This window comes from Perognathus longimembris, chromosome 1 (genome assembly GCF_023159225.1).
Source record: "Perognathus longimembris pacificus isolate PPM17 chromosome 1, ASM2315922v1, whole genome shotgun sequence".
In the NCBI taxonomy this organism is placed as follows: Eukaryota; Metazoa; Chordata; class Mammalia; order Rodentia; family Heteromyidae; genus Perognathus; species Perognathus longimembris.
In genome coordinates, this window is record NC_063161.1 from 120,228,195 (window position 1) to 120,255,722 (window position 27,528).

Genomic DNA, 27,528 nt, shown 5'->3' on the forward strand with positions numbered 1-27,528 from the left:
AGACAGATTTTCACACGGGCGCTGGTTCAGAGAGGTTAAAAGACAAAACACTGGGGATACAAAGAAGGATTGCAGAGTTACAAAGAATGGTTTGGGGGGACTGGGTCATCCAGAATCAGAATCAAGGTTTCAGTATAGGCAAGGAGGCAGGCAAATTCTTCTGTATCTGAACATGGAATGAGCTGTCAATTGTGCAAAGCCAGGGGACGGGGGAGCAATGAAAAACAAACAAACAGCTTTGGCTCCTCCTACCTTGACTTATATGCCCATTGATGGGCTATGTATGAGTTAGAGAAGTAACAGTCTAGGATACTACGGTACCTTAGTTGTGGTAGGACATGGGAGGGGGTAATGGATGGTGTTCATTCAATTCAGTATCCATAATAAGTACCTCTACAAACTATGTCTAGATTCAGAATTTTGTACTACAGGAGGACAGATGTGTTCTACTTCGATATAAAACAAGTTCTAACTTCCTTGTACCTTGGCTAGGGCTAGCTGTAGCTACAGAGTATTAAACATTAGCTTAAGATAAACCTGTAGTTAACACAGAAAGTGTTTTTTAAACTCTTCCTGAGAAAGGATTATAAAACAGGAAATAAAACTTTTGGAAGTTTGGAAAAGGGAGGGGGAGGGGGAGGAGGGGGGGGAGGAGGAGGAGGAGGAGGGTCTGGCGGTTATCATTACCATTTTTTTAAATGAACCCATTAAAGAAGCCATGTCCTGCCTGGGTAGGAAAGTCTGTGAGGCTCTTATTTCCAACTAGCTACTAAAAAGCCAGAGGGAAGCTGTGATTCAAAGCACCAGAGTACTAGATTTGAGTAACAAAAGCTAAGAGACAGCGCCTAGACCCTGAATTCAAACCCTAGTACTGACAGACAAATAAACAAAAGTTGTATCCCAAAATAAAGATTTTTCTTGTCTGTCCTGGGGCTTGAACTCAGGGCCTGGGCGCTGTTCCTTAGCCTCTTTGTGCTCAAGGTTAGCGCACTACCACTTGAGTCACAGATCCACTTCCAGTTTTGGAGTGGTTAACTGGAGTTAGGAGTCTCATGGGGACATTCGTGCACAAGCTGGCTTCAAACCACAATCCTTAGATCTCAGCTTTGTGAGTAGGTACTAATTATAAGTGACCAATACACTTTTTTTTGACAGAGGGAGCAGGAAGGAATTTTCAAGGCAAAATTTCAGTCCAAGGTGACCCATGTGAAAGAAGGGCAGGTGAAGAAAGGGCCCATAAGAGTAAGGAAAGCCCATAATTTCCCGCAGGTTCATTGATTACCACCTGTGAAGCTGAAAGTTGGAAGAACCAATCCATAGTGTTTCCCAAGGCAACAGATGGAGCAAATGAATTAGTCACTGCCTTCCCCATGATGCTGGGCACAAAACCCTTTGGAGGGAAGGTAGTTAGGCAGAGCATCCTGCTGAAATAAACCTGACATCTGCTTAATCTTCTCCCTCAGCCCCCAACTCCATACTGGATATTTCAAATGGATAACAACTTGAAAGCTCCATGTGGACTTTTCTTTCATTATTATTATTTCAAACACTAAATGTTATCTACTTAAGGATCTCACCTTGGCTCCATGCCCTGGCAGTAGGCAGGGTTTTTCAGCTAATAAGGGCCTGGAGGCTTTACAAGACCACAGGAGTTTTCAAAAATATTCCTACATATTCATAGTAGTCAAATTAATAGATCTAGTGCCAGATGGAAAGTGGCATTTTATGAGTAGCTTTAAGAGGTACTAATGGGTAACTTTTAAAGCTACTTTAAAGCATGCAGTTATGAATCTAATGCAAAATCATGTTGCTTTTCATCTTGGCTATGATTTCTCTGATCTGTAATGAACTAATCAGGATTAAAAAAAAAACAACACCCCAAACGGGCATTTTTCTTCTCAGGAAAAATACATGGCATTCAGGAAATAAATATAAGTTAACCATCTTTTAACTGCCCTTTCTATAACTAAGAGCTTTGCCTTTAACTAACTTAGTTCATAGTCACACACAATGACAGCAGATCAATCTTTCCTGAGTAGCAATACTTGCCTTCAGATGGATTACAACTAGCCAAGTTTGCACTTTTACAGGCCTGAAGCTGTTGAAGAGCCAACAAAAGTACTGACAACTGACAACAGAGATCAGGTAGAGTGAAGGAAAACCAGGACAATCAACCTTAGTTAGAATTCAGGACCCTGGGGTAAGAGGAGGACTTTAGGGTCAGGCTATTATCTGAGGAAGAAGAGTCTTTCCAAATTCACCATTCTAACCACCACAGAAGATGAACAGAAGCAGAGAAGAAGAGTGAATGAACCTATATTAATACAACATCCATCACAGCAAGGTCACTTCCAACTAAAGGAAGGAACGGCTTACTAGAAGACATTTTCAATTATTATTTTTTAAACAAAGTTATCTCTCTGACATCTTTTAGCAACACTTAAAAAATAGTTAATCCACTGGGTACCAATAGATCATGCCTACAATCCTACTCAGGAATCTGAGATCTGAGGACTGCAGTTTGAATCCAGCCTGGGCAGGAAAGTCTGTGAGACTCTTACATCCAATAAACTACCCCCCCCCCTCCCACAAAGAAAAGCCAGAAGTGGAGCTGTGGTTAAGTGATAGAGCACTAACCTTGAGTAAAAAATAGTCAGGGGCGTCACTCAGGCCCTGAGTTCAACTCTAGACACTAGTTTTTTATTTTGTTACCGAGGATCTATCCACTGATAAATGAATGGAATATGTGGTACACATACACAATAGAATATTACCTAGGCACAAAGAGAGAATGAAACTTGGGGGCTGGTGGCTTGTGACTGTAATCCTAGATACTTTGAAGGCTGAGATCTGAAGATTATGGTTTGAAACCAGCCTGAGCAGGAGTCTGTCACACCCTATTTCCAATTAACTGCTTAAAAAAAAGTCAGAAGTAGAGCTATGGCTCAAATGATGGAATGCCAATCTTGAGCAAAAAGCTCAGGAACAGCATCCAGATCCTGAGTTGAAGCTTCAGGACTGCTGCAGAAAAGAATGAAGGAGGGAGGGAGAGGAAAGGAGGGAGAGGAAGAGAGGGAGAAAAAGGAAAGAAGGAAGGAAGGAAGGCAGACAGACAGAAAAACAGGAAGGAAGGAAGGAAGGAAGGAAGGAAGGAAGGAAGGAAGGAAGGAAGGAAGGAAGGAAGGAAGGGAGGGAGGGAGGGAGGGAGGGAGGGAGGGAGGGAGGGAGGGAGGGAGGGAGAGAGGGAGGGAGGGAGGGAGGGAGGGAAGGAATTACTCATGCCTAAGAGTGGTGAGGGAGGGAAAGAGAAGATGGCAATTAGTTGCATATTTGAAAATAGTAAGAGGAGCTTAAATTCTTATAGCAGAAAGAAATGTTATATGTTGAGGTGATGAATATGTCCCTTATCCTGATCCAACCTTTGCACAATGTATGCATGTATTGAAATATGTGTAATTAGTATAGGCCAATTTGGTTGACTGTTAGGAAAGTATGCCTTACTTTTTAATGTTACTTTGCAAAAGCCAACATTTGTTTTATTTATAGCTCAATAAAAATGACGGAGAAAGAAGAAAAATGGTGTGTTGCTCCCCAAAGTACAGGCCCTCTGTCTTCCTACCTTCCTGTGCCAACGCACTATGATTCCACGAAGCACCCTATTCAACACATATTTATGGAGCACACTAATGTTGAAAGCCAATGTTAGTGGGTGTAGATACTGCCAAAGCTGACAGAATCAAAACTCAACTGGAACATAGTACATGCAAGAGCTGTCAAACAAGAAAAAGGTGAAGCAGGAATGTGTTATTGCTGAAATAAGACATCTTAACTCAAGGACCAAGAAAAATAAAGCCATATCATGGGTGAGGAACCATTAGGAGTTTGGGGTAATAGGGACCTGTCAGGTGGAAGATGCTAAAATCAAGTATGTACCTACCTTACATATTTTAATAAACTTAACATTTATAAATACACCTTAATCAACCTATCTTTTAATGCAGGATCAATGAGTTTTGAGTGACATATGAAAAGTATTTCAGATATAAATCACACTTTTGTTGTACTATCTACTACCATTATTTATGAGCAAGAAGCTAGGGACTCATGGCTATTACAATGCAGGAGTCCTTCTTGATTCTCAAGGTTTTCCCTCTGGGTGTTTCAGATCTATTTTTAGACTCCACTTTTGTTCGCAATTTGCTTTTCATAGAAACAATGACTACTTTGGGAATATGTTATTAGTTTCTATAACATTTAATAACTAATGTAATTGAGGAAGAAATGACATACAGTGGTTTTGTGGTGAGTATACCACTCATGCAATCTTTGAAAGCAAAGGAACACAATTTAAGAGAGCACCCACCCATGAAGGGCGACAGTAAGGGAGGGAATCTCATGTGGGCTCATTAACTGAAACTCAGTTGGAGAACTTGTAGGGCCCTAAAAGAGCGGGAAAGAAGGGCAGTTGTACTGCATTCAGCAGACAAGTTCCAATGTAGAGAATCCCAGAAGCAAAGACTGAAGGGAGCCCATCGATTTATCTTCACATACATTTTAATGTATGTGAATGTATGGAGCAATAACATTTTCATGTTTATGTGCTGAGGACAAAATGGGGCAATATTTTATCTTCCAAATGCAATTTTTTTACTAGGTTCAACCTCTCACAATGGCAAACTATATGTGGGTCTAACTTTTGTTTTATAGCCGTAATGATGACTTGTTCATTATTTACATACCACCCTTAGATATGCAACAAAATCTGGTACATATAATTAAATACATCGTTGAGAATATGTGTCAACCCAGGCATCAATAAGGCGCTCATTTTTAAATAAAACTAACTGTATAACTAACTAATCCCACATAAACATCTTGTTTACAGGGTGGTTATTTCCTTGCCATTTGTGATTAGGAATTTAAATATTTTGCATATATGATACACTAATTATATAGTTACAAACATTCAATGCAATGGTTTAATTACTCAGCAAATTGAGATTATGAAAGTAAACTAACCTGGCTCAACAATTATGCAACCTGAAGAAACAGACAAGGGAAAAGCCAGACCCTCTACACAACATACTAGTGCCATCCTACCAATTGCAATAATTTCCAGAGCACACACAAACATTTGAGGGAATATTATCATATTTCATAAAGGCAACGACAGCAAAAACAAGGTGGTCGTGTAACTCTCATGTTATCAGGCCTCTGCACAGTCCCTATAGGAAATAGGGAAGCAGAAATGTCTTTCACTTCAGCATCCTGTTATTGAAATTTTTTTGAAAATGATTTGCTTTTTCAAAAATACAGAAGCAAATATTTGGGGATTTTTTAGACTCATATCTCTCTGTCATTTAGTAAAAGATTAATTTGTGGTCCTAGCCTCCCGTGTGTGTGTGTGTGTGTGTGTGTGTGTGTGTGTGTGTGAGAGAGAGAGAGAGAGAGAGAGTGTGCAAGAGGGAGAGGGAAAAGGGGTAAGGGGGGGCAGAGAGAGAGAGAAAGAGAGAGTATGTGTGTGATTTAATACCCTTATACAGTCCAATCAGTTTTTTTTTAATTGGATTTTCCCTGGTAGTTTTGAGGGGCTTCATATGGTTGGCTAGCTTATGTGTTCCAAACAAAGGCAGGGGACACAAAAGCAGGTAAAGGGCAATCTGGTTTAGACATGTGTTTACTTTGGCCAACAGTTTATCTGGGGATTTTGTTGTATGAACTTATTTGCATAAGGGTACCTTACACCCTGTGCTATGTACCTCTGAAAGAGCCAAGGTTTGTTTAATTTACATTGTAAGCTCTCCCACCCCTGTGGTCCACTTATTCTACCTCATCAAAGAAGATAGACCAAAATAGTCACAATTCCAGATACTCAGGTGTATTTATAGTTAAAACTCTCTTACTATACATACATAAATTTATTCCAAGTCTCAAATGCATAAATACATACTGATACCAACACACCTTTGCATTATTTAACTTAACTTTTTGAGTGCCAATGATGTGGCAGGTATAATGCAAAGACTGGGCAGTCTTCCATATAACTTATTGATAAGGAAATATTACATGAGGGAAGAAGTACACTGAACGTATAGGCAAACTGCTCACAGAAAAGCACAAAGATGGGGCACATTAGCAAATCTTCAAAGAACAGGTGAAAATTAAACAGGTCAAAAGGACCAAAGCTAATCCACAAAGAACAAGGATTGCTGATACTTCAGGATGAATGAAGTATGAAGGAGAGTTAAGAAAAATGAGAGTGCCTTGGCCAGATTAAAGTTACATTTTAAAGTACTTCAAACTGCTGAAGGATGCCAGGGAACCACATACTTTTTTAAAAAAAATTTTAAAAATTTTTTAAAAGGGGAAAGAATCAAGTATTGCGTTTCATGTTTCCTTTACTAGCTCTACTCTGGTTAGCAAAGCCAAAAGAAGGGCAGCTCCTCTTCAAAGGAGAACTGTAGCTATAAATGAAGAAAACATGACAGAATAAATTATAGAATTACAGAATAAGAATGCTACCAGTTCACAAATCCTAAAGAATCAATGCATGTAGGTAATAGCATCAAAGGTTATTAGCAACACATACTAAAAAGAAGCAACTTTAGCTTATAGATTTTCCTTATGAATAGAGACCCTCAATCTGACCTATAAAAGTCTTGCTTCCCCCAAAAATGAAAACAAAATCTAAAAACTTAACCTAAGTCTGACCATGCTGCTGACTCTGACTACTCTATTATAGAAAATATACCATGAAGATACTTCCAACAAGATGAAAACAGGAAATGTAGGACAAACTTTTGCTTTCCCTTGTACTTTTATGAGAAAAAGATTTGTTTTAAACTTAAGACATTTTAAAGGATAAAATTTTGAATATGGAAAAAAGTTGAATATGGAACACACTGATATAATACATAAATTTTGAGCACTTATAAAAAATTGCAGTCATGTCCTTGTGGCTCAGACAGGAGTCTGAGATCTGAAGATTGTGGTTCAAAGCCAGCTGGGCAAGAAAGTCCATGAGACTCTTTCCTCCAATGAACCAGCAAAGAGCTGGACTTAGAACTGTGGCTCAATTGGTACAACACCAGCCTGAAGCAAAAATGCTCTGGGACAGCGTCCAGACTTTGAGTTCAAATCCTAGGACCGACACAGATACACACACACACACACACACACACACACACACACACACACACAAAAGCAAGATTGAGGACCTTATTTGTATTCCAATTCAAAAATTCCAAATCAAAAAATGACTAAAATGTAAAACAAAAACAATTTATGATACTTCATTTCATTTGGAAATTTGTCTAGTTGCTATGTATTTGATATTACTAATTAGTTTAGACTGATAATAGTTTTAAAGTCCTTATATTTTCGAAATCCATACTAACATATCTATGAATAAAATATCTTGGATATCTTAAAAAATTATATTGAGGAGCACTGGATTCTGCCTGTAATCCTGGCTACTTTGGAGGCAGCTAGTGGGAAGATGGCAGATCATGGCCAGCCTGGGGGAAAAAAATTTCCTAAGACCAACCGCTAGAAAAGATGAGTGTGATAGTGCATGCCTGTCATTTAAGTTACACGGGAATCATAAATAGGAGATCAGTTCAGGTCAGCCTGGACATAAAAATGAAACCTTATCTAATAAATAACTACAGCAAAAATGGAATGGGAGTATGGCTTAAGGTAGAACACTTGCCTAGTAATTGCAAGCCTTGAGTTAAAACCACCATACTGTTGAAGGAAAGAAACAAAAGACAGAAGGTACAACTCCCTCAGAGTTGAGAGTTCAGCTGAGTAATGAAAAAAAGCAGTAAGGAAGAAGAGAAAAGAAGATAGGTTCCTTGCTATTTTTTGTAGCAAATTGGCCAAAGTATTATAGCCAACTGAAAAGAGACTTGAAGGAAAATAAATATTTTTTATCTCACCATTAACTGCCTAAAATTTCCTCTCAATGGAAGCTAAGCTCTGAACCTGTCTTAGTCACTGTTCTATCACTGATAACCAGTAACACAGAATAATCCCCTAATAAGTATTTGTTGAAAAGATACATCTAATAGTAAATGACATTTCTAACCAATTAGAAATCAGAAACTGCTGTCTGAGAATAATGGGTGGAGCTAAATCAGCTAAGGAACATTTTAGCTCCAAATAATAGCCACCTACACACGAACTCAAAGAATGAGAAATTCAAGATGACAGACAGGATCAGTATGGCAGTTCCACAGTGTCCAAGTATCCAAGTTCTTCCTGTCCTTTGTGTTTCTCCCTACTGAGCACATACTTCTCATAACATAGGAAGCTCCAGCACCAGCCAGCACTTCCAAGTTCTAGGTAAGAAGTAAATAGAAGAGGAAGAGATAAAATGTCACATGACAGCTGCATCAGCTTTTTTTAAAGAGGCTTTCCTGTAATTCCCACTTAATAGCTTCCATTTCTATCTCATTAGCCAGGCTTAATCACATGACCATATGCCTGCCTGCATGGAAGGCAATGGGATTTTTTTTTCCCCCCATCAGGCATATTACTGCCACCACAAAATTGAGATTCTCTTAGTAAAAAGGGGATAATGGATATTGAGTAGACAATTTGCATTGCCTGCAACATACTTAGTTGGAAATAGGTTGTACCTCAGAAATCTGGTATCTATCCAGTAGCTGCTAGAGTTTTCTAGCTGGTAGATTTTGAGAAGTTAAGAGATAGATGAGAAGATGGAAAAACATTAGGTGGCAACAGGTGATTGTCCAGAGAACAGTTGATTACATGACAGAAAAAAAAGAGAGACTAAAAATAGCTAACCTAAGGGAGGCAGAAGAACATAATCAGACAGAGAACACTCAGAGTGGCCAAGAAGAACATGGTAGGCCAGGGAAGTGGGCAGAAAAGCTAGTGAAAGGTGCTACAAAACAAATTTGGTGGTTAGAAGACAGTTTCTACACTCAAAGCTAAAAGGGACTAAGAATCTTTTCCAGGAGTAGTATGAAGCCTGGTTTCAAGAGTCAAAGCAATGAAGAGCAAGATAGCTTTGGAGAAGCCTATCAGTGAAGGGCAGGAAATGCAATTCATCTACAGGACATTGGAGTTAACTGGAGAGTTGGGAGTGGGATATGTCTGTGAGAGAAGGGGGCTGTTTGTGTATAGGATGGTCATTGAAAATGTAAAAACTAAGGGGTTCAGTCCAGGCAGGAAACAGAAACAGACACTGAGTAGGTGTGGTAGGTGAGATGGGAGCGGGTTAAGGCTTCAGGAAAGCATCAGCTGGTCCATGCGAAAGCTCCAACTACAGTGGAGAGTTTTAATGCTCATTTCATCTTTTCCTTATTAAACAATAACAAGTTTTTTTTATCTTCCAGATATGTTAATGCATTATTGTTTTACCTAGTGATTACACCTTTTACAATGTAACAAGTCATGATTATTATGGTTAATTCCCCAGAGATAATCAAAGATGACCAGAACATGGTCTGTTAAAGCATTCACCAAGTAATCTCTGGAGCATCCACTGGAATCCTTCCCTCTTTCAGACTGCCATAAAGTATCCCAGGCTGTATTCTGCTGAGGCTATGAAACATAAGGTTTCCTCACTCAGGGAAGAAGTACATGTTGAAATGCAAGGACAATACCTGATGGGTTTCAGGTAAGCTTATAGAAATGTATTAAGACAGTAAAGCTCAGTAGGAACCACCTTAAATTAAATCATGAAGAGGAGAGTCTGGGGAAAGGGTGGGAGGGATGTGTGAAAGATTGTGAACCATTCTAAATGGAGCTGCACCCAACATCCTTTAATTGGAAGTGAGAGTTCCATGATCTGGGTCAAATGATTAAACATGGCCTCAAATTCTCCATGAAACACAGTGGCTAAAGGAGAATTCTGCAGTGTCTTCCTGCTTGAAAACTCTGTCTAAATCATAATAAAAGATTATGTTTGGTTTTGAAATTTGCTTAAGTCTTTAAAAAAGAATATTTATTCATCTCTCATGAGCTTGTAAAGGAAGAAAAGAGACTGTGGAGCTACTAGTAAGTCCATAAGCCCAATGAAGATAGAGATAGGCAGAATAAACGACCATCACTTTCCTCCTACAAACCTTTGTGTTCTGAGAGCAATGCAGGAGACTCAAGAAGGAACTGTGCATGGCTGCTCTTCTTTTGTTTTTTAAGCATAGGTGATTTTTTTTTTGGCAATTCTGGGGCTTGAACTCATGGCCTGGGCTCTGTCTCTGAGCTTCTTTTGCTCAGGGCTAGCACTCTACCACTTCAGCCACAGCATCACTTCCAGCCTTTTCTGGTTATATGGTACTGAGGAACCGAACCCAGGGCTTCATGCAAGCACTCTACCACTACGCCACATTCCCAGCCCCTGTCTCATCTTTAATATGAGGAAGAGACTTGCTGCAATTCTAACAGTTAATGGGCCATGAAGATAAGCACAAATAGACATCTAGCCCTCCCTGTTTCTGACCCAAGATTGTCAGATAACTTAGTACTTTAAAATAACCTGTCACAAGTAACAAGTCTGTTTCATTTTTTTATCTTTTAGATAAAAAAGGAATTAATGGGGAAGAGGAGGAAACTTGAACATACAGTGAGTACATCATATTACTCAAAGTATACCAGATCATCTTGAGTGGAATTTGTCTAATTTTAAACAAAATTAAACCAGAGTACATTTTTAGAAAGATTTTACTTTGCTTTCCAGTAAAATCTAGGGTTAGAACATATGGGAAGAGTCACTTTGGAAACATATGTAGAAAGCCACAATAGTACATGATTGTAATCCAGCTATTTAGAGGTGGAAATAACAAGATCATGTTTCAAGACTAATCTAGTAAAATGCGAGCAAGACCTTATCCATAAACAAGCCTGGAATGGATGGAATGGAGCCTATATTACCAGCTACCTGGGAGGCACATGTAGGAGGATAATGGCTCTAAGCATAGCTAGGTCAAAGCACAACAAACTGAAAAACAAAAAAGGACTGGCTCAAGTGGCAGTGCACTTTTCTGGTAGAAGGAAGTCTTCAGTTCAATCCCCAATAACTTGAAAAAGGGGAAAAAGGGAGGGGGAATAGGTGTATAAAATAGGCATAATTTTTTAAAAAATACTGTAACCATGGGTTTAAAAAACCATTAAGTTCCTAAAGTATGGCTTTTTAAAAAATCTTTCCAAGAACATGACCAACATCAAATCTTCAATGAATTATCAAATGGTATGTTTTTGTCCAGGACATAATATTTACGCTTCAACTAATATATGACTAGCAGCTTGAATGTATAAACTCTAATCGCATGCAGCAGGTATTATCGCAAAAGCCCACATGTTTTATAGTTTTCTCTAGTACACTGAACCTGCCTAGATTTCAAGAGTAGTGTGTTCTCAGACCACACTTCCTGGACCGCTCCTACCATATGGCCATGTTCCAGGATAACAACACAGGGTCACAGGAAGGCAGATTATGAGAAAGTTAATACTATTTTTTTTCCTCCTCAAGAAAAGTGTCAAACTGGGTTTAATTTGATATGATGTCTCCCTAAATTATTAGGGGCATGATACAAAAAATCTGAGTTATGGCTTTAAGCAGAATTGGATTTGAATTCTGGTTTGGCCACTTCCATGTTTATAAGAAGCAGACAAATCAATCTCACCCACTGTACTGGTTAAATAAGACGGTAAAAGTGTCCATCACAAGCCTAGCATGGAGTAGAGTTTAATACAGCTTGCTCTATTTCCAAGAAAATTAAGTCAAATAACTTCATTTCAGTGAAGGCAACACATATCGTTTACATTTACCATCAAGTTGTTTTCAGGCTCTTTCTCCACCTCAAAAATTCCTTTCCTATCAATCCATACTGTCATTTCCACTGATGTATTCCTTCTTTCTTTCAAAGTCCAGCATAAATGCTAATTTTGTTCTATCTCTACCAGTAACACAGTGATTGTATCCAGGAAGTTTCTACCCCATTCATATGCTAAACTGCTACCAAACACCATTAAAGTTGCTAGAGAATATTATAGTTAAGTACATTTAGAAGATACTTATCATAACTCGAAGTGACATGATGGCTTATCACTGTCAAAAAAGTACAAGAGCCACACAATAAAAGAAGTGTCTGCTACTTAATTTTTAAAGATACAACATCCTTACTGTTAAGCACAGAGGTCCCGTGCCAGGCATGCAAGTAGCTTGGAACTAGTCAACTGAGGACCCCAGGCATACATTTTCTTTACATGACCAAGAAAGTGAGAAATTTCCCTGTTCTGTGTCACACATCCTTATTTATCTCTCCCTCTTCCATTCTCTTTCACTGCCCATCCTGTTTTCCAAATTCAAAAGGAAAAGGTATGATCCATGAACACTTCAAAAACTACTCTTCCATTTTCCCATGCCTAACAGATGGATTGGGGGCCTCTCAGGAACATCTAACTGTGCAGTCGTCTAGAGTCATCTAAAGAAACTTCTTGGGGCAATTTTTCTTTGTGAGTCTTGACCCTCCTTTGACAGTTCATAAATTGTTGCCTACTCAGATCAATTTCTACAACTAGTTTAAATAATTATATATACACCCAAATGAAACAACATGCTTCTAATACTTCTGCATCATCTTGTCTCTTAATTCAAAGAAAGAATAACATATTTTGAATTACTTAGATTATACAGTGGACATACAAAATGCAACCAGAAGATTCAAAAAGGAGGCTTTAAACTGGAGGACACCATCTGTTATTTGGTGGCACCTTCTGGGAAAGCTTGATACTGCAGCTCAACTCTTTTAAACATGAATTCACATGCAAAAGTGAGGAAAACTCAGAACAAGAAAATGATCTTAATGACATACTGTAATAAGGTACAATTTGGACCATGGTAATCTTTCAGTTGAAGCTAAAATGCCTAAGAGGTTAGAGTATGTGAGCATGTGAGTATGTTAGACATTCCTAAATGTCTTGTAGATCTCTCAGTTCTTGACATGCACACTGAGTCTGCCCATGAGGTAACCTGCCCTCTTCCTGCAGGCTATTGACAAAGCCCAATCCAATAGACCGATGAAATAGGATTAAAATATGGGATGAGAAAATGGCTGCTGTCAACTTCCTGTGATATATCTCTTTAGTTTTTATGTAAATTCATGGAAAAATAAGATTTGCTTTACCTCCAATCTCCAAGGATTCTGTCTAAGTGTATTCAAATCCTGGCTCCACTACTTTTAAATATGGAAACCAGGGGCAATCTTCTTAACCTTTCACTTCAGTCTTTTCATTCACAAAATTATGTATTAGGTAATAATTTTTACCATTTTTTAGTTGCTCTGAGGTGAAATAAATTAAAACATTAAATGCTAGCATGGTACCTGGCACATAGTAAGGATCATCATGAAAAGTTTAGCTATAGATCTACCACTTCTCCATGGGATGGGAAAGCTAGTCTTGCAAAGACTCTGTTGATTCACATTATTGGCTTTGTGTCTAAAGATGATAGATGGCACAATTACATAAATAATAAATGCAAAACAACAATTCACTGAACAGGCATCCTTAAATAGGGCTCTAGAATTTATTAGAAAAAGATGCTAGCTCAATGCACATTAGGGAAAAATGCTGAGTTTTGGCAATCATTGGTGAGAACTCCAATAAAGGCTGAGCAAGTAACAAAAAAAAGGAAAACAAATCTCTTTTATTTTATTTTTAAAAATCTATCTTTTAATTGCTTCTAATCCTTAAAAAGCAAGAATATGAGTGAATCAATGACTAGCTGATTGTCTCTTGGGCATCTTCTGCAATTTGATCACATCCAACAAGAAAACACACACACACACACACACAGACACACACACACAAAGCCTTGTGAAGCAGGGATAGGTGAAGCATCACCATGCATGCCACAAACTGAACTTTGTTACAATTGTTTTAATGGATGTTCCATACTGTGCTGCATCAACAAGAAGAAGTGTAACCCCATTCATGTATTTTTACCTCCAGTTATAAAACACAGAAAATAAGAGTCCAGAATAAGACACCCCCCCCCATTCCACCCCACCCCTGGAGAGTTGCAGCCCTTAATGAATGGTCTCTCCAGCTGCTTGTTCACCATACTCAGACTTTACAGCTCCTGCATGTGCTGGAATTACAAGTCATTAAAAAGCCACTTTGAAAACACAATAAAGACCTTCTTCTCTGGCTGCAACAACCTTCCATCACATAAAACCTAAGGCCAGTGCTTCAACAGCAGGACGTTTACAGCCAGCCCCAGACAGTTTAAGCTGGGCAATGAACAGGGTGGGGTGAGAGGAAATGGGGCCCAACAAAAGAAGGGAAGTTTCCTTTCCTTTCTTTTTGAAAGAAATTTCTGCTAAGGTGGTTTTAAGTTATTTGTTCTGCATCTGAACTACCATCCAGCCACTCTTGAGAAAAAAAAGGTGAGATTTTTTTGTTCTTTTTCTACACAAGAAAACACTTTGATAAACCCAGACCTCTGAAGATGTGATTAAAATCTCATTTCTTACACTGCAGTTTCACAACTTGCCATTTTCCAGGAAAGACACTGAAACTGTTAGCTTTACTTTCAGTTATGATTAAATCTCTACAATTCAAGGTAAAAGAAGTGAGGCACTGCTAAGGAAATTATGACCCTAACCAATGCAATCATAAATGGCTATTTAAAAACTTCTGTTGGGGGGAGGAGGGTCAGGAGGGGAAAACTGTGAGAAAATGAGGAAGGGGGTAACAATGCTCAAAAAGAAATATACTCATTACCTGACTTATGTAAGTGTAACCCCTCAGTATATCACCTTTACTGTAAAGTTTAAATTAAAAAATATAAATTTACAATGCCAAAAAAGCCTTCTATTTACTGTTTTTCCCTCCTTCTACACTAGGAATATAAAATTTCCTCCTACTACAAAACGATAAATTCCACATGCTTCCTTTTAGAAGTAGTTACACTTTTTAAAAGTACAGCTATATGGAAAACAAAAGCAAAACACTAAGAAATTACTGAAGCACTTAATTTATTATTAATTAAAGCATAAACTGGTTATAAAATATACCATTCATAAACTTTTTATTAACACGCTCATTATACACATTATATACTCAAACCCTTACACTTCTAAGCTTCTCATTAGCAACAGTCACTAATAGGAAGTCATTCATCTACTAACTAATAAGGTTCAAAGGTCTCTAAAAAGATAAAATACTAACCAAATATTACTAAATTACTACATATTACAAATTACTAAATTCTTGAATGTAAAGTATTTCTGAACCAAAGCATTCTTTGAACATGCTCTCTGTACTTACTAAACACTCATCCACCCAGTCCTTCTACTCATCTCTTCTGCTCTCCACTCCCACTGCCTAAATTTTTCTGCGGGAAAGGTTACTCATGAACTTCCATGTGACTATATTAGATTTCTTCATAAGATCAGAAACAGTTCAAAGATCATAAGCACTGAAAAACTACTCCTGCTTTTTCTTTAAAAAAAAAAACAAACAGAAACACAAAGATAATGATTTCTGAAACTTTGATTTCAACAATAATTTAAGAGAGAGAGAGAGAGAGAAAGGAGAGAGAAAGAAAAAGGATGGTAGGAAGGAGGGGAGAAAGGAGAGAAGGGAGGGAGGGAGGGAAGGAGGGAGGGTGGGAGGAAGGGAGGGAGGGAGGGAAGGAGGGAAGGAGGGAGGGAAAAGAAAAGAAAGATCTACCAGATGTCATTGGTAGGTACGCTCTTCTCCTTTATGTCATTTAATAAAAACATTAAAAGATCTTGGAAATGTTTGTCTTAATTGATTTAAAATTCAGACTCTGTCTTTTATTTTCCAGTGATCTTGTAAACATATGCATATCAAAATCAAGACCAGATTCCTCTATGAGACAAAACTCAGAGCAAACACAAACACTCCCCATACTTAAAGCAAATAAACACACACGCAATTAAAAAACAGTGAGTTCTATATGATTTTGACTATCATAAAATCTCTTCAAAGCCGGAGGCTGTGTTTTAAGAAGCCAAGTCAAATATAACTATAGCTATCATTTTTTATGAATGTGTTAACTGTTTAAACTGAGAATGACTTCTTAGTTTTCACAACAATTCTATAAAGTAGATGCTAATATAATCCCTATTTTACCAAAGATGAAATTTAGGAACATATTTGCCTGAAATTACTGGCGACACAAAGATTCAAAACATAGTCGGTCCGACTCCCACTCCTTTCCTATCTAGCTATTACTTAGCAGAAAGCAATCCCTCTGAAAACAAGCAGCATAAAAGGCCCATCTTACTTCCACTTTCTTATGCAAGTTTATAAAATTCTGCGCAGAAGGTTTCTCCTCCCTTCCTTTGCCCTCTTTCACTTCCTCTTCTTTTCCCTTCTCTTACCCTCTTCCTCTTCATCTTTTTCCTCCTTCTTCTTCCTCCTCCTTCTCTTTCTTCTTGGCACTGAATTTGAACTCAGGGCCTTGTGTTTGCTAAGCAAGAACTCTTCCCATGTGACTCACACTCTCCCAGCCCATTTGCTTTGGTTTTATTTTTTCAGACAGTGTCTTGCTTTTGCCCTATCACCCAGGACTGAGCTCCTGCTACCTCTGCCTCCCATATCATACAACTGCTCTCACAGGTACGTGTCACTGTGACCTGTTTACTTTTGAGATAATGTCTCACTGAGTTTGTCTGTGCTGACTTAAAACTTGAGAAAGCCTCCCATCTCCATCTCCCAAATCCTAACTTATTTTTATATCTACTCTTTGTTTCCAGCATCCCTGATCTCTGGCACTGTATCTAAAATTTACCCATTACTCCTGTCCATACAAATGAACAGAAATCTGCCTCATATTCTCAAGATGGTAGGGAGAGTACCCATGAATTTTGACATTCCCTACTAGCCAAGGGAAGCTTTGGGCTGTTTAAGAAGAGTTCTGCATTCCAGCTGCCTCCCTTTCCTTCTGTCCTGCCCACAGGTAGGATGAGAGTTAGGTAAAAGACATAAATAAACATGAGCTATATTTACCACTGTAAAAATGACATTTCATCCCTCTCTGATACTCCTTTGCTCATAACAAGGTCTCTTGCATACATGGCATATATGGTACCACCTGGATCAGCTGTCTTTTGTTCAATGTCTATATTTAAACATTTAACCAAGAGAACCACCAAGAAAAGCACATTGTAAGAACTTGTGTTGTAATCGCTGCATTTGTGATCTCAATAGTGTCTCAGGTCATTTTGAAATTTTACTACCTACTATAAGGAATTACAATTCTCTTTGTTACAGGTATTGCTTTGTATAAGTAAGCCAACTAGAGTAAGAATAATGTTAGAAGAAAGTTGTGTTTTAGAAATTGTATATGAAAGAGAAGGAATAGAGTTAAATAACAGAAAAATGAACAGAATTATCCAAAGAGAAAGCTTATCTGAAATAGTGATATATATATATATATATGTATGTATGTATGTATGTATATAACATTCATTCAATAGTACTGAGATTACAGGCATGGGCCACTATGCCTGGCCTCAATAAACTTTATGGATGTCATTTGATCTTCTCACAAATCAAACCTTCTAAAAACTAATACGTTTCAAGGTTTTGACCACAGTTCAAAAAACATACATTTTCTTTTTTTTTTTTTTTTTTTTTGGCCAGTCCTGGGCCTTGGACTCAGGGCCTGAGCACTGTCCCTGGCTTCTTCCCGCTCAAGGCTAGCACTCTGCCACTTGAGCCACAGCGCCGCTTCTGGCCGTTTTCTGTATATGTGGTGCTGGGGAATCGAACCTAGGGCCTCGTGTATCCGAGGCAGGCACTCTTGCCACTAGGCTATATCCCCAGCCCCAAAACATACATTTTCTCTGAAACAGTTTCTACAACCATTACATACAAATTATAATCCTTTGATTTTTTCAAATGCTAATGATGACATGCATCATAGCTCACCAATGACTCACAGAACAAGGTTTTCAAACTCTGAAAACCTTTCTTCCAGAAGAATCATAACATTTCAGAATATAGAACGACAAAGTTGCTAAATTTGACAATTTTGATGTGTTAGTCATGTCCCAATAGCATTTCAAGGTGACTTGAAACAAAAGTTAACCAGGCAAAAAGGTAAAAAAGTTTCCACATAACATCCTTGGTAAGAGCAAGTTTCAAATTAGGAAGAGTAGTATAGAGAAAACAAGAAAAAAACAGTTGAAATATTGCAAAAAACCAAATCTCATCAATTCTCATCTCCACTTCACAAAATATGACTATCAATTATTAAGCCTTTGCCAAACATGGACCTGTTACTCCATCTCCAGTATTCTATGTACCACCTTGCTCTTCCCTCTAACAGAAGTTCAAAATTAGATACAGACAACAAGGTAGGAAGGAGACTATGGCCCACTGGGGACTGGTATTGGCATTACGACTTACTCTGTTTGGCTTTCTAGCAAGAGCAGTGCAAATCTAGGACAGGAAAAGAAAGGCCTTCCTCCCTTTGCCGACATTTCAAGTCAAGGGACATCTGTGGGTAATGTCATGAGATAGAAAGCAAAATATTCTAAAAATGATAGTGATTTTAAGACACATTTCTTTCTTGACAATTGTCTAGATATATTGACAACTAAAGAAATTATTAGGACTAGTGATCTCTCATTTAAAAAAAAAAACCTGTAATAGAGCAAACTTGGAGAAAAAGGAAAAGGTGGAGATAACTTCATTGTAATGTTTCTTCTTCAGGAAAAATACCAAAAAATTTCTGAGCAAGAACCAAAGGTTAAACAAGATAACCTGAAAATCCCTTCCAACTCTGACAATCTGTAAGTGTGAGTTTTAATTCCAACATCAAGTAACACTTTTTGCAAGTATTAGATGTTCCTTCAAGACATCCACACAAGAGGACACTACCTATCTATAAACAAACCAGCATCACATAATTCCCTCTTTCCAAACCACAACTTACCAAAATCTTAAATCATTTGCAAAATGGAGATGGCTTTACAGGTATATACAAATGTCAGAAACTTCAAGTGACCCATTTTAGATACGTATAGTTACATCAATTTTGTCTTACCAAGCCTTCTAAAAATATTTTTATTACCAGCTTCCATCTATGTAAAAAAGTGCTTCATAACAGGATAAAAAGCCAACATTAAGGTTGTATTCCAATGTTTCCTAGTTCTCTCTTTTAAACTTAGTTTCCCTTACATTCACATTTTATTGCATTCCTGTCATTTCCCTAAATCAACAATCATTGTAAAGCATAATAACATTGCTTTAATGGGCACAAAAATTTTCTGCTGCTCTTCAAATGACCCATTATACTGTGGAATGTATCTTTTCTTTTACAACTTAATTCGCAGCCTAGGCCATTCTGAGGCTTCCTTAATGCCTTCAGTTCCTTCTTTTCCTTAGCTAGGGGAATTCACATCTATGCCACACCTATCCATGCTACATTTTTAGGGGTCAGCACTCACATTCTATCATTTCTTATCAGGAAGTTATTTGAAGAACAATCTGAATACCAACCACAAAGGCAAAGGAGGAAATGGTAATAAGACTACTCACATCAGATTTAGAGGACATAGTCTCCTCTACGTCTGAGTCATTGGGATCCACAATATCATCAAATGGTGGTAAAGTCGATTTCTTCTTCTCTGATGCCTCACTTTCAATTTTGACCTTTCCCATCTTGACATGAGATTTCTCTTTAATCTGTTTTTTGTCAGCAGAACAAGTGAGTATCAGTGGTGGTGCACTAGAAAAACTTTTAAATAAAGCCTCTGAGCTACTCTTTTTCCTTTTTTTGGCTGAGAGTTCTTCAGAATCTGAAATGGGGGGCCTCTTGCTGGGAGCCTTCTTATCTTGCTGTCCACTGGTGATGGTGAGCAAGTTACTGTCTGGTTTTGGCTCTTTCGACATGGGTTTAGGTTCCTTGAAGGCCATTTTAGGAACTATTTTCTCTTCTTTCAGTGGTTTATTTTCTTTGGGTTTCTTAGAGGATTCTTTGGAAGATTTGTTATGATCCCTGGAAGGTTCTTTGAAGGCACTTTTATGTTCTCTGGAGTCTTTAGAAGGTTTTTCCTTGTGCTCCTTCATTAATTTGTGAGGCTTTGAAAAACTGGTACTGCTGCTGCTGCTACTGCTGCTACTACTGCTGCTGCTGCTGCTGCTACTGCTGCTGCTGCTGCTGCTGCTACTGCTGCTACTACTGCTGCTGCTGCTGCTGCTACTGCTGCTGCTGCTGCTGCTGGTATGAATACTCCTATTAGGGTCCTGCAAAAAGGAAAAGAAAAGGAAACTCTCAGAAATGAGCAACAATGAAGAACCAAAGCCAATTTGCTTAAATTTAATCTGCATTACATAGCCATTTCTTGGATTGTTCTCAAGTTATCTTCAAAATGACAAAAGTATTTTAATATAAGCCAACCACCACAAGATAACAGGTAGAAGTAGTATACATGAGAATCTTAGAGAGAGGGGTTACCATGATCAAAGAACTTAAGAAGACAGGTTGCCTTCTCAATCATTGCAAACAATGAGTTTTGAAACATTTCAATTTATGTTTGTCCAAGAAGACAAGAAAGTGGCTAACACATCCCTCCACTCTTAATAATTACTGTATGCTTTTGATGGATGACATTGTAAGAGTGATGAATAAGGTGCTATGACCAAAAAAAAGAAGAGGACCAGTTGGTGCGACTGGGAGAGAGTGATTCAGCCATTTATAGAAAAGAAACACATGAATTCAGTCCTGGGAAATGAGCAGGTAATTACAAGAAAGGGAATAAAGAAATGATACTTAGAGCAAGGATCAGAATAAGCTAAAACTGTAAGGCACAGAGGCAGACTCCATTTGGGGAGCATAGCACAAGGTTGGGAAGGAGGAAGAAAAATAGGTTCACACAATGAAGGCAGGTTATTTTAAATTGCAAAAGACTTAGTGGTATAAAGAATTGGAAGATCTCCAAAAATAAGTAATTCTCAATGTGAAATTAAAAACAATTATTTTTTTCTGTCCAAAATTCTATCACTTAGAATATGCCTTCTCCCTAGGAAACAGAAAGAAAAAAGCAAAAAAGGAATCCAACAGATCAAAGATCTCATCTAATCATCAAATGGATTGACATCTTTATCCATTCCCATTGTGCATTCAGGAGAAGAGGTAAGTGCTCCCATTTCAATAGGAACAAGACAAGAAGGAGGGACTACACCATGCATTAAAATGAGCAATCTCCTTATTGCTTATGTAGAGGGGAAAGCATGTATATAAGTTCATGGATACACATCATAAAGTAATACCAAAATGAAAGTTATTGATCTATATTATTTCATTTATTCTCTCAAGTGAGCATTTGTTTTCAAGTTGCTAAAAGGGATAGAGTAATTAAGTAGAGACTTTTATGTATCAAACTAGACAATTCCTTACAAAACATCTTAATCTGACATTTTAAAACAGGATACTAAAGATTGAATTCATATTACTGAAATTTCATTATTTTATGAATTCTATTATAAGATATTTCTTGGCATGTTAGGCAGTACTATGAATACTTAAAATTAAACAATAATGGACACACTAAGTTAAGAGAGCATTTTCAACTATTATCCCTAAGGTTTGTTTGTTTGGCTTCTTGATTCATTGAATTTTGCCAATTTGCAATCAGTACTCTGATTATAGCTCTAGAATACGCATTACTACTCAGTCTGTATGGGGCATTACCCATATTTCAGGTTTTTGTTTTTTTTTTTAACCAGTCCTGGGGCTTGGACTCACGTCCTGAGCACTGTCCCTGGCTTCTTTTGCTCAAGGCTAGCACTCTGCCACTTGAGCCACAGCGCCACTTCTGGCCATTTTCTGTATGTGTGGTGCTGGGGAATTGAACCCAGGGCTTCAAGTCAAGCACTCTTGCCACTAGGCCATATCCCCAGCCCATATTTTAGTATTTTAAAACACATATTTTGAACATATTTTTAACGTATTTCTAATTTTAGGCATTAAAAAACTCTTATTCTAGTATACAATATACATGTCTCCAAGGGTCTTTTTGTGATTTATTTTTAAAATCTTCTGTTGATTAGACTGCAATTCTTAATACAAAGCACACTGTAGTATCTGATACAGGTTCTCATTTGGCTGGTAATAATAATTAAGTTTCTTCAGTATTTTGTTGGACTCCATATTCATCTACATAATAAACGTATAATAGTGGCTTGGCAGCAAATTGCTATTGACAGAATAATAACACTTTCACTAACACTTGGCTTATGTAACACACACACACATACCACATATAGTGGCTTTTAAAAGTTTTTATTCAACCATTAATCTCAACATTAATTCCATTGAATAGAAGACTAATTTCCATCCTGTGTGAGGTTTATACACATTGTATAATTAAAACTTGTTTTTCCCCCCATGGATCATCGGGACAAACTGAATATCAAGCAATCCAACTAAATAGACATGTATGTGTAATTCAGATCTCAAATATTTAAAGCATATGAAATGTACACATACTTGCACTTTTACCACTTGTGAATATAAAGTACAGTATTTTCTTTCATTTATTAAATTCTACTGAATGCTTCCTTGTTTTAATCTCTCTAGAGCAGAACGCATCTTTTTAATGTAAGATCTCTACAATCAATACTTGTTACCAATGCTAGTATATGGATTATGATAAACAAAGGACCTAACTACTGGCTAGAGCAAGATTTTCTGATTCTAAGTGGCTTTCAATTTCCATGTTATCTCTCTGACTTCTTCCCATTGATAAAGCTGATCCTGAGATTCCTCTTTCTTTCCTCTGTTTTTTGTTTTTGGTAATCTCATTTGAACTGTCTTCTACAGTTTGCAAGATTAATTATATTTTCTCTAGTTAAATAACATAATCAAGAAGTAAACTCCCGGGGCTGGGGATATGGCCTAGTGGCAAGAGTGCTTGCCTCCTATACCTGAGGCCCTGGGTTCAATTCCCCAGCACCACATATACAGAAAATGGCCAGAAGTGGCGCTGTGGCTCAAGTGGCAGAGTGCTAGCCTTGAGCAAAAAGAAGCCAGGGACAGTGCTCAGGCCCTGAGTCCAAGCCCCAGGACTGGCAAAAAAAAAAAAAAAAGAAGTAAACTCCCCCATTCAAGAGTGTTACCTGTCAAAACCAGTAAACCTAATTAAAAAGAGTTAATTTATTCAAAATAGCATTTTAAAAGAATACTTCCTCAAAACTGTAGCACAGTCTATGCATAAAAAGGGGTAAGGAAATCCATGATAGTCAAAATAAGCTTCCAGGCTAAAAAATCTTTTCTGTAATGTCAAGTGGCACAGAGGAATAAACATCACTTGGAAGCTATAAATAAAATATAAAAATTCAGGATTCTTGGTAGAAAAAAACATGAATTTGATTTAACTTCCCCACTTCAAAATAAAATGCATTCATCTTCAACCCCATTCACCTTACTCATACCAGTCAATGGTAGAGCCCAAAGGCTGAGGGCCTGAAGCAGGACTTGTTCAGCTACAGGTTCAAGCTAGAGCCTGAGGAGGAGTGTATAAGAATAACTGTACAACAGTGAGCCTCTTTAGCTCCAAATGCAATCAATAGATAAAGAATCTATTCTGTTCCTCCAGGAATCATCCAGGTGTGTAGACAACAAACATAACATACCTGCTGTTCCTGTGAAGGCTGAAATGTCTCTACCTTGCAGCACTTACAGGATCACAACAGCCAAGCACCCCTACCAACTCACCCTGAGACACAATTCATCCATCCATAACAGCATTTATGACAATTCATGTCATAAATAAAATATCTAAAGGGGAAGACAGACTTAACAGATCTTTTGAAGGAGACATAAAATGCTGAAATAAAAAATGGCATGACTACTTAAGGAAAATCAAATAGTGTACAAAAAGTTATTTCTAGAAAAATATTCATGACAGACATATATACAGGGAAGAAAACAAAGGTCTGCTGGAAAGGGATGCAAAACTTGGAGGGTTTTACTTGTTATAACATGAGTAATGTTGCTTCCTTTTTAATGGTGATATTCAACCAGAAAGATAGAGAAAAATCTACCTCAATACTTCAAGGAAAAAAAATTAAGAAAGCAATGCCTTTTCTAGAGTTAATCAAGTAAATGCATCAGGCAGTCTTATAGAACTCCTCAGATACTTATTTTGCCTGGATATGTATAATACTCAAGCAGATATAAACACACATAAAGAAATATAGGCAAGTAACTATTTTGCTCAAATTTTGTATCATTTGGCAATCATCCTATTAATTAATCAAGAACCAATATGGAACATGAAAGACAAACAGAAGATGGTGCTGACCACTCAGAAAGAGAATCTAGACATGAATAATAGATTCTGTCAACTATACCTGGCTATCAGTTCTGTCTATTCTTTATTAGGACAGAATGGCCTCCAGACACAGCTAAAAAACAGGTAGGAGGCAAAGGAGACCCACTTGAGAACTGTAAAGAGATCCATTTAAAATATTCAGGTCATCGGGGAGCAATATGGTAGAGGTGGGAGTAAGTAGAGGGCAAAGAAAGAAAAGCCATTTAAGAGGATTCCTGCTCTGGGGATAGGGATAAGGGTGGGGAATAGCACTGACATCAAAGTTTTACAATTATTTAGTCAATAATCTTGTGAAGTAGTTATTATTAGCTCCATTTTGTAAGTGAGTGCACAGACACCAATAAGCATGCAAATATGTGTATGTTTATGTGTGTATTTTTTAGAACAAGTAGAGAGTGGACATAAAAATGTGTTAGAAGTCCAAGTAGCTTATCTCTAATATCTGTATTTTTAATTATAATATTTCTATGCATTCTCAATAAAGTCAATTGGTTTAAAAACCAAATGTCAGTCATGACAGTATAGATTCTGAGTAGGAAATGAAAGGAAAGGTAGAAAAGGGGAGGGACTCAATAATTTCAGAAGAACAAAACATCAGTTGTACCTGCAGAACTATCTAAATAAAGCTCTATTTAGTTCCAGTAGAGGGGATAGAACATACTTTTTGATAGAGATATGTGGCAAACAATTTATTTTAAAACAAAGGCTCTCCTCTCTATGTATTTCAAGTGGATTTCTACCAAATACATATTTTACATACTTGATAGACTTATTAGAAGTCTTGGGTTCAAAGGGATGATATACTAGAAAATTAATTCTTCATACAAGCCCTGGAAAGAGCACAGATATTTCCAATACTTTTAAAGGGATCAGAAAAGTATGTAATACTTCCCACTTCACAATCAAAAGTTTTCAAACCCAATGTAAAAAGGCTGCCACACAGCTGGTCACACCTGTAATTCTAGCTACTCAGGAGGCTGAGATCTGAGGATCATTGTTCAAAGCCAACCCAGGCAGTAAAGTCTATGAGACTCTAATCACCAATAAACCACCAGAAAACCATAAGTGGGGCTGTGGTTCAAAGTGGTTGAGTGCTAGCCTTCAGCAAAAATGGTTAGGTATAAGGCCCAAGCCCTGAGTTCAAGCCCCATGACTAACAATAAATAAATAGATAAATAAAAAGTCTGCCACAATATATAATTCCAAAAAATAAAAATTGATAATTACAAAATCAAATACAAAATGATTCATTTAAAGGTGGGAGCGGTCTCTACATAAGAAAAATAGATGGCTTACAAGGGTCCCTACAGAGGAGACTGGGTCGAAAAGAATTTGAGAGATTTAATGCAAAAATAAAGTGATCCTCGTATACATGAAGCCCTGGGTTTGATTCCCCAGCACCACATATAGAAAATGACCAAAAGTGGTGCTGTGGCTCAAGTCACAGAGTGCTAGCCTTGAGCAATAAATAAATAAATAAATAAATAAATAAATAAATAAATAAATAATAAAGATAAAGAACTATTATAAAATGCTGGAAAAATAAATGGCAGTTCAACAAATAAAATCACGGGCTGGGGATATAGCCTAGTGGCAAGAGTGCCTGCCTCGGATACACGAGGCCCTAGGTTCGATTCCCCAGCACCACATATACAGAAAACGGCCAGAAGCGGCGCTGTGGCTCAAGTGGCAGAGTGCTAGCCTTGAGCGGGAAGAAGCCAGGGACAGTGCTCAGGCCCTGAGTCCAAGGCCCACGACTGGCCAAAAAAAAAAATTTAAAAAAAAAAACAAAACAAATAAAATCACAACTATCAAAAACTAATGTACTCATTTGTCAAGTATTTAAATTTCCTCATCAGTAAAATGGAGATCATGGTATTACCATAATACTTACACTGGTAAGGCCAATTTGGTGACTTAATAGGTGTGAAAGTATGGGTGTACACACATACACACTGATTATACTTCAATCCTAAGATCTTGAAAATAAGAAACTTTTTTAGCATGGATATGACATATGAAAAATAATGTTCTCAAGTGGAAAATTTCACTCCTAACCTCATCGTGACAAGTGGTACTCAAAATGTGAGGGATCTAAAAATAGCATATAAAACTACCTTCATGCCACATATAAAAGTTGCCATGAAATATAAATTGATTTCATGTTTAGACTTGAGTCCCACCCTTCTGACATCTTGTTAACTGCATTAAAAGTAAAATCTAAAAACATTTCTGACTCTCAAGCATTCCAGAAAAGACATATTCAACTTGTATTATAAAGAATATATAAGCAATGTGATTGGCACATAGAATATGTAAAGTGCTTTCAGTAACTACTGCCATGATTATTCTAGATGAATAGAACGCATTACCATTCTTACTGTGTCATGCAATGGTAACAACTTAGACAAGGCAATAATGTTTGAAGGATAGACGTGGAAGAATGAAATAGGAGGAGAGAGGAAAGGAAATGTTAAAAAAAAAAAAATGGGCTGGGGATATGGCCTAGTGGCAAGAGTGCTTGCCTCCTACACATGAAGCTCTTGGTTCGATTCCCCAGCACCACATATATGGAAAACGGCCAGAAGGGGCGCTGTGGCTCAAGTGGTTGAGTGCTAGCCTTGAGCAAAAAGAAGCCAGGGACAGTGCTCAGGCCCTGAGTTCAAGGCACAGGACTGGCAAAAAAAAAAATAAAGATAGTAAAAATATTCAGAAAAATAAAGCTATTATATTTACTATTGAAAACATTAATTACCATGTTTTTATATATGAAGTTTAGTGTAAAATTTTAACAGAAAATGTATTAAATATTTTACAAAGTAATATTCCACAATTTTAAATGTTTTCATTCCTCAAATGACTGGTTTCAGCATATTATATTATCAAATAATTTTCTTTCAGAATCCAATCTGATGCAAGATGCTCCTGTTTATATACTATACTATTCTCTGATCTGCTGTGGTTCAATACCAAATTATAATTAGGTGCCACTAGTAGTAAGTTATATTTACAAGACTGCAGTTTCAAGCAAACATCTGTTTACCTTTGTGGTTTGAAACTAGAAACTCAAAGTAATAATTATATCACTTCTCTTTCTAGGTTTATGTATATTTAGCTTGGTACAATTTCTGTTTTCTTAAGTAAGCCTTAAGAGATATTGGATGGATCATTACCACCT

At 37.4% G+C, this 27,528-nt stretch overlaps 1 protein-coding gene across 2 annotated transcripts in view; it reads right to left on the reverse strand.

Moving 5' to 3' along the window:
• Positions 1-27,528, reverse strand: part of Mllt3 (MLLT3 super elongation complex subunit) — a 268,951-nt gene that overhangs the window by 49,594 nt on the left and 191,829 nt on the right. For both annotated transcript variants that reach the window (XM_048357755.1, XM_048357823.1), the window contains exon 5: positions 19,552-20,259. In XM_048357755.1, coding sequence (XP_048213712.1) covers positions 19,552-20,259 — 708 coding nt within the window. The remainder of the gene's footprint in view (positions 1-19,551; positions 20,260-27,528) is intronic.